The sequence below is a fragment of the Zonotrichia leucophrys genome, chromosome 5 (genome assembly GCF_028769735.1).
Source record: "Zonotrichia leucophrys gambelii isolate GWCS_2022_RI chromosome 5, RI_Zleu_2.0, whole genome shotgun sequence".
NCBI lineage: Eukaryota > Metazoa > Chordata > Aves > Passeriformes > Passerellidae > Zonotrichia > Zonotrichia leucophrys.
The window spans coordinates 18660411-18677181 of NC_088175.1; the positions used below are offsets into that span (position 1 = coordinate 18660411).

Below are 16771 nucleotides of genomic sequence, written 5' to 3' on the forward strand. Positions count from 1 at the left end.
CACTGTTAATGTGTTGCTCTGAAACAAGAGGTCAGATTTGCACACTGACTCGAGTACCAGCTATTTACACCTGTAAATGCACTACAGCAGTGAATCACACAAAATAAGAAACGTTAGAATTATTCAATGTTACCAAAAAAGTGCAATTAATTGAAAAAACTACAATGGCTTCCAAAGGCAATCTGAAACCTGAAATTAGTCAAAACATGTAGACGAGTAACATTTTGCTCAGTTAGTCAGTATTAAGGTTTTTTTTGGTAGAACATTGTTTAACATCTTCAATAAGGCATTTTAACTTTTGTTTGTCCTTCAGAAAAGATACCATATTGAACCACAAGATTCCCTGAAGGAAACATTGTTGGAAAATACGCACAAGAATAAAAATTACGCTGTTGTAGAGACAGAGGCAGATAAGATATTGAAGAAGCAAATGGACTGAAGAATCTGAAGTCCTTGAGAAAGGGGAAGCCTGTGTTTTCCCACTGCCTATTTGTGCTGCACTCCATTCCTTACTAGACACATTTCTTGAAGTCATGACATTAGGCATTTCAGAACACACAAATCTGTCACTAGTGTTGAGTTCAGATGAAAACTGACACCCTCCAAGCTAGAACCTGGCAACTACCTTCCAGAAGAACAGGGTGGACATGGCATTTCGTACACTAAACCCAGCTTGTGTCCTTCCATACTGAAATCTTTCTAGGATTTCCTGGTCTGTGATTTGGTGTATCAGATAACACAATTCTCTTCCTGTCAAGACAACATAGATTAGAGCACTACAGTTTCATAGTCAGTTAACAGACAATTAAAAGCTTTAAGAATAATTGTGGAAACAGAGCTTGTAAGGTACAGCCACCTGCAATTACAATTCATACTTTAAATGTAGAAAGCCTAAGATAATACACCTGTTAATAGAAAAGATCATAGGCAACAAGAGAGTTAAGTAGTCTACAAAGCCACATTTATTTGCACATGTACAGAACAAAGCAACAGATGTTATTGTTTTCCATACAAAATTATATAAAAACAGTATTCACCTTCATAGATAACACTATACCACCTTAGGTTTATTAAACACATTCAGAAAGCATTCTTGCACGCACACAACACTAGTATTAGGTAGTCCCAGATAACTCCAACACTGCAATGTAATTATTCCTAGTGGTATGAAGGGATCAAAGATTAGTCTGCAACTAAAACAAAAGGAATCCTGGTTGAGAAGCAAACGGAAGTCTTTCTTCCACTGGCCACCAAAACAAGGATCATCACTGAAGAGGTTATCTATATCTAGAACATAGATGTAAATACTACCAAAGCACCTGCAGAAAGCAGGCAAGAGTGGTTTTCCAGACTGACTTGAGCTACCTTGGCCAGTGTTAACATTCCCATTTAATTACTGCTTGCCTATGGATAAGAAATTTTTATAAAACTGGAAGATAGACAGAATTGACTAAGAGCCTGCAGTTACAGAAGAAAACAAAAGGTACAGATTCAAATCAATTACTTTGCCTTCCTACCCAGCACTGGAGAGATTATTTGCTTTGCTAGGTCGTAAAATGCTCATTCTTGCAAGGAATATAGGGGAAAGGCAAAATTTTATATTTTCTGCAATGCTGCCTTCCTACATATAATCTAAAAAGGGGAATTTAATTGTCAACAGGACATCTCAAACAATTTATTTAAAATGCACATTTATTTCTACAAAAAAAAGTGTATGATACAGAAGAAATGATCACATCTACTTTAAAGGTATACCTATTAAAATATACAGAGAATCTTAATGAGTACAGGATATTTAAAAAAAAGATGCAAAGGAGTGTTAATCTTTTATTTTTACATTTTCAGGAACTTCACATAATTTTGGTAAGTAACCTTTTACAAAATTATGTAAAAAGTACAAGAATGCCTGGTAAACAGTCTGCATTTTTCCAAAAGATTTTTTACAGCATGCAATTCTTAAGGCAGCCTTCTCTTCCTCCTTACAAGGAATCCTTTCACTCAAATAATCTTCTGCTGCAAAGATTAGGCTAGGGAAGCTTGGTCTCTTCTGTTAACGCCTTTTGTCTTTCCTGTCTGATTTACGGTCTCTTTCACTCCGTGACGTTCTCTTGCCTGACCGACTACTTTCTGATATAGATCTCTTTCTATCAGACCTTGAACTTTTATCCTTTGAGCTTTTAGTATCTCTACTACCACCTTTTGAGGACTTGTGACTTCTATCTACTCCTGAAGCATCCCTTCGCTTCCTGTCTGTGCTCCTTCTGCGCTTTCTATCTCTGTTATGGCCCCTGCCTCGGCTCCGACTCCTGCTCTCACTACTGCTCGAGCTGCTGCTGCTGCTGTCCCTGCTCGTACTCCCACTGGTAGTGCTGCTGCTGGTGGAACTGCTCCGACTGGAACTGCTGCCAGTACTGGAACTACTTGCACTGGTAGTACTGCTGGAAGTGCTGCTGCTACTGCTGCTGCTGCTACGGGTATGACCAGGTTTGTTCCCTGCCCTACCCCTGCTCCTACTCCTAGTCTTACTCTTACTTTCTGCACTCGGTGTCTGATTCTGCTCTGCCTGGGCTTCAACCACCTTTACAGACACCACAGCATTTTCATCCTTGTCTGTCTGGGGCTCTGTATCCTGAGTGGACTGAGACAATTGAGGTGATTGTGCTAGGGGCACAGACTGCGGCTGAGATAGAGCCTCAGCCACTGATTCTGTCTGAGCTTCAGGTGTTTTCTCCTGTGTTTCTTCCAGTTCAGCATTATTTTCTGTTTTGATACCTCTCTCCTTCTTGGGAGAAGGAACATTACACACTTTTTCTGGCTGAGCATCACACTCTGTTTCTGCTTCTATTTCTTTGCCATTTTCATTTTCTACGGGTTCTACACTATCTGCCTCATTCATTTCAGCCACATCCTGATCATTATCCACAGGCTGAATGTTTTCACCTTCCTCTTTTATAACTGTGACCTCCTCATGCTGACCATCCTGTTGCTTGTCATTCTCCCTCACCTCAGTAGGCTCTTCTACTTTCATCTCTATGTCATGTTTCTGCTCATCCTCTTCCTGTTCTTTTTCTGCATCGCTATGCCCTGAACCTGAACCTATTTTTCCCTTTTCCTCCCCTACCTCCTCCATTTCTACATCATTGTGCTGATTACCTGTCTCCATCTCTTCCACCTGCTGAGCCACCTTACCCTCTTCCTGCTCCTTGTTCTGTTCTTCCTTCTTTTCTTCATTCTGCACCTCCTGATGTTCTTTTTCCTTCACAGATTGTCTTCTGGGTCTGGCCTCCATTTTGTTAATCTGCTCTGCAAATTCATTTCTCCTGCTTTCAAAGAGCGCTAGGGAATAAATGCATAAATAAGAGTTAAGATAATCTACAGACACTGAAGTTTACTTACCCTTTAACTATGAGCTAGTAAGTTATCAAATTGTTCAAGTTATAAACACTGCAATCTTGTCCTTTCTGAAGTAGCAAGCCATTAATGCACAATGGAAAAAACTGCTAGTTACCTTAAGAAAACAAAGCACAGGGGAGAGTAAGCTCAGCTGAGTATTCGAACAGCAAAGTCCTAAATCTAAGTTAACAAATACTTTTTGACCTCATTAAAATCAAACTAACCAACAGTATATCAAAAGAACACCTTAATTTCCCAGTATTTACCTATTAAGGTTATACTTCCTAAGGCAAACAAAAGACAGTAAAAAAAAAAGGCAAAAAGCTAGACAGGTATTAAGAAAGCTTAATTACTGTAAGCTATCCAGACAGGTGAGCTATCTTCTCTTACCCCCCCCAACCCCACAAGAGAAAGAAAAGCACCTAAGAAAAAAGCCAAACCAATACATTCTTAGTTTAATAAAAGAAGAACAGTAAGACTACCATCAATCGGAGTATTTTAAATTGTTCTCCAAAAGAAAAATATAGTCATCCTGTGAAACAGAAATGAACACACATTGAGGTAAAAAAAAATCATCAGAAATTTCTAATGGTATGCTTAAGAAAGAACTTCTCAAATGCTTTGTAAACACCTGCAGTTCCTTGCATCTTCACAGAATCTGCCTTTTCAAAAATGAAGCTGCTGCACTTGGATACATCTGGGTACTAAAGCCAATATAAAGGACTGTTTAAAACACATACCTCTGAAATTCTGCATATGCATCTTTTGACTTCTTGAAAGAGAATCAAATCCCATTCAATATAAAAATAAGTCACTGAAAGAGTAATTTCCACTTATGATGAACACCCGTGTAAGAATATAGTTTGTCTTAAGCATGAAATTCATGCATTTAAGTATAGACTTAAAATAAATTTGTATGGCAAACAAAGGGAGGCAAGAACATGGACCTCTGTACTACAAAGACCCTTACCATTCATCTTTTTCTGTGACTCATCCATCAGCTTCTGTGTAGCAGGACACATTCTCCCAGGTATGTAGAATAAATGAGGTTTTGTCTTTGTTCTTATGTATTTAATTATTTTAGCATTATGTTCATTCCATTCTTCTTGCTGAAAAATAAAAGAAAACAATGCTGAGATACACAAGAATGGTTGAAACAAGAGAAAGATCAAGACCAAAACAAAAACTCACCAACTGAGCAAGCTCAACCTTTTGCTCCAATAACCGCAGCTCTGTCTGTTTAGCACGTCTTTCTTCAAACAGTTCTCGCCTCTCATTTTCAACTTGCTTTCTCTCTTCCTCTGCCTGCACTTCAAGTTTCTGCTCAATTTCTTGTCGTCTCTTTTGCTAAAATAAATGAAATAAAATCTTTTTTTTTCTACATTAAGAGAAAGTGTTCTAGTTTGATTCACTTAAAAATCTTCAATTATTTACACCATTAAAGGTATTCCTAAAAACACATTAGGAAATACCTCCTAAACTACAGCTAATGAAAGAAAGGAGTGTCACTGCTTGCTGGCAACTAATTTTTTGTTGGTTTAACTATATAGTTATGGGGCCCTGTGAATTTCTGCGTGCTTTACTATCTTTCAGTTTGGACTTAAATTTTCAATATAAGCTTCAATAAGTTGGGTTTTTTCCCCCAGTGGCAGAAAAATAAAAGGAATGTATTTGAACTATCAGGGAAATCAGGTAAATTTCCCACTTGGGAGAGAAAGAACTAAATTCCTCCAGAAATAAATGAAGGACTGCAGGTCAACAAAAATTAGATTGTGAACACTTCCAGCATATTAACTGCTAATTATATATATTACTACTATCCAGGAATGCTGTTTGTACACCCTAGACTGCCATGTGCTCAGATCGTACAATAACTGTTCATAAAAATATAGAATTTACTGCCTGGACAAGAAAACAGCTGTGTTATAAAACTCCTCAGGCCTTGACTTTGATTTATAGCAAGTGTATATGTATGAAAAAAAAGATCTCCATAGGTACTCTCAGAAAAATTTTGTAAGGAGCAGTAATTCTTCAAAGTCTCTTTGTGCAAACACATACTGCTATAAATTAGACAGGGACTCCATGTTTCTAGACCATCCTGATAAACAGCTTTTTGTTCTAATGCAAGCAGGCAAAAGTGAACTTTGGTCTTATGTGCCACATGACAAGGTAGGTAAACCACCCAAATACTGCATCTGAAAGCAATCAATACCAGCACTCTGAGTCAGCTCTGCTGTCATTAGACAGAAAACATTTTAAGTTTAAATGTGTTTCAACTGGGCTGCTGAAATGCGAACTTTAAAACATTGTTTTTAATCTCAAGGTTATTAGTGTTAACTAAATAACTCCTTTAGTGCAACAGTAAACAAATACCATAGCCTTCACAAATTAAATAGGAAGAAAGTTACCACCATCCCATATACAAGTTTTTTGAAGTAATCACTAAGCTATGCAAAGGCTTTGCTTCAGTGCAATCACACATTTATTTATTATATCAGAAATTCTGGTTATCTGTACTGGAACAGAAAAGAGATTTCTAGACAGATAGCATAATGAAGCATAGATTTCTGTATACTTGGCTATAATTCAAACATCTGGAACACACCAGGGTAGGCACTGCTTCATCAATACCGCATCACTATTATTTCCAGAAACAGCCTATGATTTCTTAAATAGTTACCTGATTAAATTCCATTTAACATTGCCTTTTTGTTTCCACGAGGGTCAGAAACAGGCTTACAAAGTCATGGTAAGAATGCCTTTCCTGCCTCCCACCCTCATTCCCCTGAGTTGAGACAAACAAAAACCTACACGCAATCTCACCAATTTGCTGCACCTGCAACCTACACTGTAGGGAACTTTCATTCTTACTTAAAATAACTTAAGCAAACAATTTTGCTTTATTATTTACAATCTGATAGAATTTAAAGTAAGTACCCTTTCAGTAGCAATAGCAACTGTAGACTCCTGTTTAAATTTTTGAAGAGTGCCCATCAGCAAGCCAAATATACGTCGATTCCTGAAAAAAAACAAACCCATAACAAAAAGAAATTTGAGATTCAGTTCAAGTACTAAGATTTTTATTTATATAAATAATCAGAGAAACTTTCCATCTCAAGGATACTTATTTTTAAAGGCCCAATAGTACCCAAGGCCATTAGCAACAGAAGACATACTGACTGTGCCAACAGTCCAGGATATAATTTACAGTGACATATCATTTTGCTTATGAGTAAGACACAGCTCTTATGTGTAACACAGAACAGCTAGCACTGGCAAAACTGGAAGGCTGCACATTTTTCATTTAGAAATAATAACACTAAGATTTTAAAAAAAATCTTAAAGCAGAGAGTACTGAAGAAAAAAAGTCAGGTAAATACAGTGTGAGCTATCAATAAGGGAGCAAACTGGGTTTTCTAAAAAGCATACACTCCCCCTCTCCACAATCTGCTCAGACTAAGGAGAAATGGAGTCATAGGGGAGTGAAAACTTATCTATCAGAGCTGCCCAACAATGAGACACTGCACTGTGGGATAAAAACAGAATTGCTCTCATCCAATAAGGTGTTGCTTTGAGAAAAATAAGTAAAATTCTTCAACAAATTCCCTTCTTCTGAGCAAGAACTAGTTTCTTGACTTTCACCTTCAATTTATTTTTATTCAATCCCAAATTAAGTCTTTACAACCTGATGCAGACTTTCTTATTTGCCTTTAACCTGATAAAGTGAGAAAGGAAATGCTACTGTCTTCCCTAAGTACAGCCACTCTATTACAGTGGCACAAACCTCACATGGAAAGGTAAAAGTATATTAAGTAATAGAAACAAGAACAGATAAAAATTGAAAGCCAGAGATCACTGAAAGTGCACTGAAAGACACTCAGAAAGTGCACTCAGAAGACACTGAGCAAAATCAGGAGTTCAGGGGATGTTGTCCTCTTAAAGAAGCTCCCTCCACCATAATTCACAGAGACTAATACTGGTTCTCATCTCCCTAGAGACTACTGAACTGAAAAGCAGTAAAACCACAATTCTGAGGGAACAAGCTTTTGGTGCCTGAAGCTCTAGGAAGTTCAGTAAGAATTTTGAAGTCTCCCTGTATGGGAAACAATTAGAACCTAGTAAAGGAAGACTCTAAGTGAGGTTATAATGAAAAGAAATAAGCAAAGTGCCAGTTGATCTGTGGGGACTTATCAGAGAAGATTTCTATAGTTCCTTATTCTGGTTCTAATTCTTCTGTTTCTTTGGTGTACAATTACTACTGCATCAGGTGACTTGCATTCTGAAATGGACAGAGGCCAGGTCAAACACGGCTGCAAATTTGGTTTTCCAATACATGTTACCAATAGAGCTGCATTTCAGTTAGAATTTTAACAGCCCTGAGAAAAATAAAATATAGGAAAAAGGAGATATGCATAGGAGGAATCTAAAAAGCTGCAGGTGAAATGAAGGCAAGACTGTACACACAACAAGAAATCAAAGTAGCACAAGAAAAGAAACATGATGGAACTAGTTCATTTAAAAAGAGAGGCAGAGGGAGTAAGGAACCATACCCAAAACCCTACTTCAACCAACAAAATAAATGATGAGCCAAGACAGCTGTAATAATCTAAGACATTAAGTAACCAATGAAAGTACAGATATATGTCTTACTCAAATGACGTTAAAACACTAGCACTAGCAAACCTGCTCCTGTAGGTGGCCCGAAAAGTAGAATCCATGTCAGTTATGTGAACAACGCACAGGTTGCTGCTTGTGAAATATTTTCAGATATATTTAACTTTTAAAATTAAATTTTATACCATAACGGTAACTCTTCAACATAATCTTTGGTACACAACAGCTTGTGTGCAATATCTTTTAAATCTAAAGCTACTTTCTATGACTCTCTAGAATTCAAAAGTACCACGTTAGTGTAAAAGAGATTTCTGCATACCTTTGTTTTCCTTTCTCATCCATATTTTGATCTTGTATAAGGTCTCGACGTGTTCGCTCTTTGGAGGTAGCAACAACAGAAGATGGCAACGCTGGCTGCAGGAAAGAAAAACAAACTACTTTGTTCATCCTGCTGCAGGTGGGTTTCATCTTGCACAGCTCCATTTACTATACATTACCTTTTTAATATCATCATCCTCTGCGTCGCTTTCTTGGCGTGATTCTCTTCTTGTCCGACGTTCTCCACCCAGCCTGAGGAAGAAAGCCAGTGGTCATTAGAGAATGTTTATTTAGGAGAGAATCCCTTCCAGCATGAGAAAAACAAAAGTGTGTCTAGTCAGAAGAACCAACACTTGGGTGAAAATCTCCCCACTGTTCTAACAGCCAGTAAGTAACATTTTACAGCAAGAATCTATTGTTGATGAAAATCAATGAGACAGAACAGTTTAAATTTTAATACAACTTGCAGAGTAATAAAAACAGAAGAATCCACAAATACCATATTTAACTTTAAAAAATACATTTGGAATTTATTCTTTTAAATGTTTGTGCATTTCCAGAAACCTCTAAAATGGCTACTGGTATAAAGGGCTGACTAGACAGATTTAAATGCATTGACATGGAAAGGTTGGTATAATTTCTTAAACAGGAAATGCTGTTCAAGTTACCTACCAAATACCTATGGGAGAGAGGCAGAGGGATTAGCACTTGAGACATGTATGAACTAAGGCTTTAACAAAGAACAACTTAAATAATTTAAATCAAAGAAATCCTAAAATAAATAATTAAAGTTGAAGTAATTTTCAGCTTTCCTTTTCAGATTTGTGGCACAGCACTTTCCTGTTTCCCAGCTTCATTTTCCACTAACTCAAAAATTCCAAAGCAAGCTTTGCTTTGGCTGAGAACTACCACTGCACATTAAGTGTGAACAGCACTTAAACTCACAATTATCACTCACATCTGATGGATTTGCAATCAGATGTGAAAGTTCAAAACCCGAGTCCATTGTCACATTGCCTATATTCAATTTATTGAACAGGTCTCAGTCATAATGAAATTTGTGTTCACTACAAACAAATGTCACAACTAAGAAGAATGTAATATAGCAGACTGTACGCCAAATAAAACCAAAAAATTACAAATACCTTTGTATTACTATATCTTTATACTATTGCTACCATCTTTACATTGCTCTAAGGTAGAAAGAGATTTCATGGAGTGATTTGCTGTCACCCAAATTATTCCCAACAAGTCTTCAATAAGTAATCGCCAAAGAAGACAGTGAAAGTCCCAGTTATTACCAGTTTTTTGTTTACTGTTACAAATTCTCATTCAGAAAAGCAAGTTGGCTGCATTAGTTTTGCACTCACCTACTGGATGCACCTTCAAGATCCCTCTGTTTGGCTGGGGGTCCTCCTCCACTATCCGAGAATCCACGCCTAGAAGGAAAACACTTGTGGTCTTAGAACAAGTTAGGTTAATCCCTAGACGACTTAAAGTCTGCACAATTGAACTATAATTTTGCTTTATAGTCACAATTAAACATAAATTTTATTCAGCTCAATCACCATTTACTGTTAGCACTGCAGTGAAATGTTCAAACATGTTGCATCTAATTTCACCTTGAATTTCTGCACTTATTGAACTGAGCAGCTACACTGAAACAAGCATCCTATTGTGTTCAAATAATCTTATCTGCATTAATTTTCAAGATGTGGTTTTATCCACATGTGTTTTAAAATCCCTCCTAAAACACCTACCAGTTTTTACATCAGCAAGAGACTGATTTTGAACGATTTCAAAGACAAGGTCCCAGCCACCACACAATATCACCGCTCATTTTGACGTTTCCCCTTATTTTTCAGCCTAACAGCTGAGAAGGTCGGGGAAAGCCACCCATTTAGACTTGTTGCAACTCAAAAGTGAAGAGTTTTTTTAAACTTAACCGCCAAGGCCCGGTAGGGCAGCTCTGGCGCTCATTCGAACAGTACCGCAGCGAGCGGAGGTAAACGAGGAACGCACGGCACTGAGCGCGATGGCACGAACCACTGCCAGGGAAGGGATGGATGAAACTCCGCTGCCCGTTCTGCGCCTCCTTACCTTAGCAATAAGCTCCCACGGCCTCTACCTCCACCGGGGCCTGCGAGGGCTAGCAGCCTGTTTTGGGGGGGCCTGCAAGAGACAGTGAGCGCTGTTAGCGCTGCCCGTCCGGCCCAACAGGCCTGCGGCCGTTCCGTCGGGCGCTCCGCGGCCGTGCCCCACCCCCGCGGGGCACAGCTGCCCCATCGCCGCACCAACGGGGCGGGCACGGCCCGCACAGGGACGCGGGAATCCCCGGCCGGCTCCGCGCCGCCCGCCCTGCAGGCCCGACGCGCGCCCCCCCCGGCCGCCCGGCCCTTCCTTGGCGGGACAGCGGCGCGCCGGGCGCTCCCCGCCTGGCTCACCTCACATCATTGGGGTCCCGGCCCGTGAGCTTGCGGATATTTTCGTCCACGTGCTTGAGGCTTTCCTTGGCTTTCTCCAGCTGCTCCTGCAGCGCACGCACCGCCACCGCCATCCCGCCCGCCGCGCGGCCTGGCCGGGCCCCGCGCGAGGCAGCGCTGGGAAACAGGGGGGACAGGCCCCGCCCACTCCGGCGGCCGCGGGCCCGGACGGCGCAGCCAATCGCACCCCGCTGGCCCCCTCTGACCGCCAATCACCGGGCACGAGAGGAAGGGGCACGCCCACCAGGGTGGCTCGCCAAAAGGGGCCACCAATCACAGAGCCCGGAGGCAGACTGGCATCTCGGCCGCCCAACTAGCGGAAGGCTCTCCCTGCTAGCTCGACGAATCAATGAAGGGGGCGGCCGGAGTGACACGACACAGAGCTAATAAGAACTCAAGCGTCATTTCCTCGTAGCCCAATCAGAAAACCACTTCGAGGCCGCTTGTTCCCACCCTCCCAGGACACATCCTGCTTTCCTCAATGGGGCCGAGGAGCCGGCACGCTGGGGACTCGGGCGAGAGCCAATCAGCGCTGAGCTACCAGAGGCGCCTGTGCCCGGCGAGCCAATAGACGGGGCCGTTAGTTGGCGCTGGCTGTGGTGGTTGCCCTACGGGCCCTCCCATCCCGCCCGAAGCGGCGTGGCAGGGCAGCTCCGCGCTGCGCGTCAGGCATGGCGCCCGGGGCGGCGGCGAGGCGTTAAACCACGCTCTTCCCCGGCTGCGGCCGACTTGGCTCTGCGGCTCCCCGCGGCGGGCAGGGGAAGGCACGGGCGCTCTCTCGGAGGCAGTGACACACGCACGCCCCGCCTGGCTCCAGCAGTAGGGTGGGCGGGGCAGCTCCGCCGGCGGGGCGCGTTTGATCCCAGGCCTCGGCCCTCGCTCAGGACCCTGCGCTGCCGGCGGCGCCCGAGTCCGCGGACTCTATAGAGCCTTAACCTGAGAGCCCCTTTCCCAGAGGTTCCCCGGCCCGGCCGGTACTGCTGGGCCTCGGCCGGGATCTCCCGCGGGTGTCCGGGCCCGCCCGGAAGGGACGGCGGCCCCGGCGATGGCGGACGAGGCGCTGTTCCTGCTGCTGCACAGCGAGATGGTGGCGGGGCTGTACCGCGCCGCCGAGCAGGGCGAAGGGGTGAGTGGGGCCGGGGCCGCCCCGGGGCCAGCCGGCAGCGGCCAGGGCTGACGCTGTGGCCGGGCCCTTGTGTCTTGTAGGAGAACGGGCGCTGCACCACCAAGCTGGAGAGCATGGGCTTCCGCGTCGGGCAGGGGCTCATCGAGAGGTGAGTCCAGTCCCGGCGGGCCCTGGCAGCCGCTGCTCGTTCTCGGGGCTTTCACCGCGCCGGCAGAGCACACCTGCCCGGGCAAGGCGCGCTGGTTTGGCTGGACGGAGAGTGCGTTCCTCTTACCATCAGTCGTTCTGGCGTCTCCTCTTTTCGTATTTCATTCTTGTGAGGACCTGTGTTTGTGTATCACGGGACAGTTTTGGAGTGTGTTGTTTTCCTAGTGCTTCCCGTCATGAAAACCGAGTCAGGGTACATGGTTACTTTTAATACTTAAAATTATCTTTAATTCTACTTTGTGTAGACTTTTGCATGTTTCCTGCTTCTGGTACGTTTTGTGACTTCATTCTTTTTCTGATTTACTTCTTGAGCATAATTTTGTGATTGGTCCTCACTGTATTTCATTTTTGTAAAGTGCCCTCAGCCCTTGCGACTCCACGGCTGAGCAGCTCGGGCCCTTTGGGGACCGGCGATGCCGCTCCAGCGCCCTCGTTCCGAGGTCGTGTGCTCGCTCCTGGGTTTCTGAGTCATGCTTTTGTTGAATAAAGTGGGCCTTTAGTGCCAGATAAAGACCCTCAGTGAGGATCTGAAATAAGCAAGAGAAAGACGTTCCTTCTGAGAAACGGGAACAAGTTTTATATACTTGGGCCTATGTTAGAGCTCTTTTGCCTAATTGAAGGACACCTTTCAAGAAGTAGTATAGGTGTGAGCATTTTATTTATCTTCTATTTAGTTACTGTTTTGAAGATAAAACTGATGGAGCACTTTCCACCTTTCTGTATGTCAACTATGTTTGATAGTCATGGAATTAAAACAATTTATTGTGCTATCATATTGCAGATACTAAGATAACACTGTGTTGCTCTTAAATTAAAATACTTGATGAATGGACAGTGAGGCTACAATGATACTGTGCAATGGTTGGAAAACTAATTTCTATAATAACCTCAAAAATGTTGTTGTATAGTACCATTAAAAATATTTCTGTGTTTAATTGGTCAGGTTATGTGTGCCATCATTATTGATATATTTCTCACTTTTCTCTTAGGTTTACAAAAGACACTGCCAGATTCAAGGATGAATTAGATATTATGAAGTTCATTTGCAAAGACTTTTGGACAACGGTATTCAAAAAACAAATAGATAACCTAAGGACTAATCACCAGGTACTAATGCTGTAGATTTAGATTTAACTTAGAAAGGTGGTGAGAGTTTTGAGTTGCTAGTGCATTTTTTATTTTTCTTGGTCTAAAACTAATCACCAGATAAGAAACTCAAAATGTTCCATATTTGTTTTGTTTAAAAAGCTTGTTTTTCAATATTCATATTATCATGCAGCTTTAGAGTACAATTTAAAAATTGCCTATGATGTTTTTATTGCCACCCTGTTTGAAAAGACTAAATGCTTTGAATTTCATAAGCACTGTTGCAGTGTGACAGAAAGAACAGTAATGATTACAGTTGATTAACATTTAAACAAGAACTTTTTAATCTGTCTCTTAATAAATGTTAGTAAAAATAGTGAAAAAGTGATGTTATTCTCTAAACACCTATTTAAATAAAATACCTGCAGTGAAGTAATTTTTTTTAGTTTGAAGAATGTTAAGAGTTTTCAGCAGTTGAGACAGTTGTAATCTATTGAAAATACCTGTATAAGAAACAGTGGAGAAACTTGTCAGATTTGCAAGTTGGTGACATTGTGCTGTATCCATGTGCTTTCCTGTATCAACAGCCACAGTTCTTAAAGCCAGATCAAAATAACTTAAGGAGCCATTTTACTAGAGTAAACAATCGTTTTCCTAATTGAATCACTTGGTTTCCTTATGGCCATTTCCCTGTTGTGTCAAATTAGGAAGAAGAGAATTTGTACTAAGATTGTGCCAAATAAAATATTTTTCAGTGACTTATCAAGTAATGAGATAATTATTACTTTAGAAATCTGGGGTTTAAATTCAAAAAAGCTGCAGTATTGAGCTTAAGGGTCTTAATTGTATATGCAGCCGTAATTTAAGTTCAAGTCTCAGGAAATTCTGAAGTAGCACAGTCAGTAGCAAGGAAATTAACATGGCAGGTGTAGCTAAAGCCATACTGTGTTTTTACCTGATTTATTAAGATGCATATTGTTGCACTAAATTGTATTGTAGAAAGCACCAGACTTTAACTTTGATTGTCTGCTGGGTGTAGTTGCCTGTACTGCTATTAAGAAAATAATTCCCACTGAATTTGAGAATAAGAATAGAGATGTGCAAAACCCAGTGAAGATGGATATTTGAATGTAAAAATCAGTATGCATTTGATATATTACCAAAGACTTTCTAGAAGAAATGTACATAAACATTTTTAGGGGTAACTGATCATATTATTATCTAGAGGTTTTTTTTTGGTATACTCACAATTAGCAAAATTTTCTTTTGATATTCCTTAAGTAAGTAAGTAAATAATACAATCTAAACTTAAATCACATTTGTCTTACTCTACAATTTTATTTTTCAGCCTGAGATCATATATATTTTATCTATAAATCAAATCCACAGAAAACAGGGGTTTTATATCACTGCACATTTAACTAAATTTTTCTAAATTTACTAAATTAACTAAATTTTAACCCCTCATTTTTCTCTTTTTAAACAGGGCATTTACGTCCTTCAAGACAATAAATTCCGTCTCTTGACACAAATGTCTGCAGGAAAGCAGTATTTAGAACATGCACCAAAGGTACCCTTTGATTCTGTGTGGGGGAGGTCTGCCAGTTTCATTTCCATTACCTTCATCTGTTAGTAACTTTACATTTTGTAATTAAATGGGTACAAACTCTTCTGAAGGGCACCTAAAGATCTGCCTTCAGAACCTGTGTGCTTCTTAGCAAGGCACCCTGTTTTAGAAGGGTGGATTTGATTTATAGTTCAGAAAATGGTCTTGGTTATTGTGAAACTTGCTGCTGTTATATTTGAGTTACTTCGTGGTGCCAGTGCTTGTCTGCCACTACCTGCCACTGTCACACAGATTCTTTCTCTTCAGGAAACATGTGTTTTCAGAAACTTTCTTTAAAATTCCCAAAACACATGTGGAAGATGCTATTTGTTACATATAACAAGGTTCTGAGGTGATGTGAATGTTCAGAAAGATCTTCCACCAATTAAAAATAGTTTTGAGTGCAGATGCTGAGTTATGGTAATAGTTCAGGTAAAATCAGTCCCTCTACAAAACCTATCATAGAGCACTTTGGCTCAGGTGGATTAAAAAATGGGGCATTCAGATCTATTTTATGGCTTCTTAATTCTTGATCTTAGTCCTCCAAACTGGCTGTGTCCTTGGGATTTTTTTTTTGTTTGGTGAAATGTTTCTTCTATTTTGCAACACACATTTTAAATATCTGCACGTGTTTGAATTCTAAGGTATGGCCTGCACAAGAATGCTGTCTTGGACTGTTTGTCCTTTGTTGACTTCAGTACCAGTTGCTAATTTCAGCCAAGTCTTGGGAATAATTGTTTTAAGGATATTAAGTTCCTACAGGTTGAATGGAAAGAGAAGGTGACTAAAAACACAAAATAATGAGAACAATCTGTGTAGTGAGCTCCACTCTACCAAATATTGGAGCTTTCATCTATTAGAGACCTGACAAAGTCTCTCAAAACCTCCATGGTTTTCTGTTGTCCAAGTATTGTGTTCTTGAGTACTTGTTTTCAATCTTTATCAACAAGCTTCACTGTTGACACTCATTTGAAGTGCAACTTTTTATTCAGTATTTAGCATTCACCTGTGGACTAATCAGAGGAGGCCTATCAAATCTGGGAATAAAGAGTATTGTAACAGCTGAAGTTTCATCAATGCCTGCATGTAAGTAGTACTTGGAGTATTCAATTATTAGCTCACTTGGTAACTTTCCTGACTTTGTGGTGCTGTTATAAGCATTTTTTGAGGTGGGATTTGTTTGAAGCTGCTGGGCCATAGGAGTCCATGTGAACTTCAGGATATGGCTTGTTACTATATCCTTTAGTATTTAGAAAATACTGGTAGAGGAGAATCCTCCATGATGTTGAGTGAAAAGTAAAACTAAAAAGTTGTATTTAAATTTAGAAGCATCAAATGTGTAAGGATGTGTGTCCAGAAGGTTATTTCCACAAGCTCTTTCTCTATAGGACTCATTAAGGATGTTAGTAAGTAAAGACCATTGTAACTACATAAGCTGCTCAATTAAAAGTTTCCACAGATTTAGCACAAATTTTAGGTTTAGCTGACAAAACTTCTGTGGTGTGGGACACGGTCAACTTACAGACAAAAAGAAAAGAGAGAAGCTGTTCAGCGTGGAATTAAAATTTAAATGCTAAATTTAAATAATGGCTCAATTAATTAATGCTAAATTTAAATAATGGCTCAACTGCTTACAATTAAACTGTAAGAATGAAATGTTTCTTACTATTTCTTTGAAAAAAAATTTACAAGAAAATAATGACTTGGAGAAATAATTTAATGGTAATCTGACTCTGCTTTTCCTGCAGGTAAATTTCAGGTGATGATACAGAAGATGTAGAGCACATTCAAATCTGGGTATCTACTTTAAAAAGCCTTTGTATGTGGATTCAGTATCTTGGCTCATTCTTGTATATAACATGTAAATTATAGCAGTGTGCAGCACAATTCCAAAATATATAATAAATGCTCATAGAAATAACTTAATACTATGCTTGT

The 16771-nt window shown here is 40.4% G+C and overlaps 2 protein-coding genes across 2 annotated transcripts; one reads left to right on the forward strand and one right to left on the reverse strand.

Annotated features, from left to right (window-relative positions):
• Positions 1-944: 944 nt before the first annotated feature.
• PNN (pinin, desmosome associated protein) lies at positions 945-10953 on the reverse strand. The gene is made up of 9 exons (XM_064714575.1): positions 10770-10953; positions 10426-10497; positions 9696-9764; positions 8505-8577; positions 8327-8421; positions 6331-6412; positions 4585-4740; positions 4364-4502; positions 945-3336 (listed from the first exon to the last, which is right to left on the reverse strand). The coding sequence occupies exons 1-9, from the start codon at positions 10880-10882 to the stop codon at positions 2051-2053; spliced, it is 2085 nt and encodes a 694-aa protein (XP_064570645.1). The 5' UTR covers positions 10883-10953; the 3' UTR covers positions 945-2050.
• A 278-nt stretch (positions 10954-11231) lies between these two features.
• Positions 11232-16764, forward strand: TRAPPC6B (trafficking protein particle complex subunit 6B). The gene is made up of 6 exons (XM_064714513.1): positions 11232-11934; positions 12015-12082; positions 13131-13248; positions 14714-14797; positions 15826-15919; positions 16582-16764. The coding sequence occupies exons 1-6, from the start codon at positions 11854-11856 to the stop codon at positions 16611-16613; spliced, it is 477 nt and encodes a 158-aa protein (XP_064570583.1). The 5' UTR covers positions 11232-11853; the 3' UTR covers positions 16614-16764.
• Positions 16765-16771: the final 7 nt, after the last annotated feature.

Bases quoted from the DNA above. Each gene is read 5' to 3' on its own strand.
- PNN (XM_064714575.1), bottom strand. From the start codon at position 10,882: ATGGCGGTGGCGGTGCGTGCGCTGCAGGAGCAGCTGGAGAAAGCCAAG. The intron at 4,741-6,330 runs GTACTTACTTTA...CATTTATTTTAG, and splicing joins TTGCTATTGCTACTGAAAGG to CAAAAGAGACGACAAGAAAT. The intron at 3,337-4,363 runs GTAAGGGTCTTT...TTTATTCCCTAG, and splicing joins GTCACAGAAAAAGATGAATG to CGCTCTTTGAAAGCAGGAGA.
- TRAPPC6B (XM_064714513.1), top strand. From the start codon at position 11,854: ATGGCGGACGAGGCGCTGTTCCTGCTGCTGCACAGCGAGATGGTGGCG. The intron at 12,083-13,130 runs GTGAGTCCAGTC...CTTTTCTCTTAG, and splicing joins GGGCAGGGGCTCATCGAGAG to GTTTACAAAAGACACTGCCA. The intron at 13,249-14,713 runs GTACTAATGCTG...CTTTTTAAACAG, and splicing joins ACCTAAGGACTAATCACCAG to GGCATTTACGTCCTTCAAGA.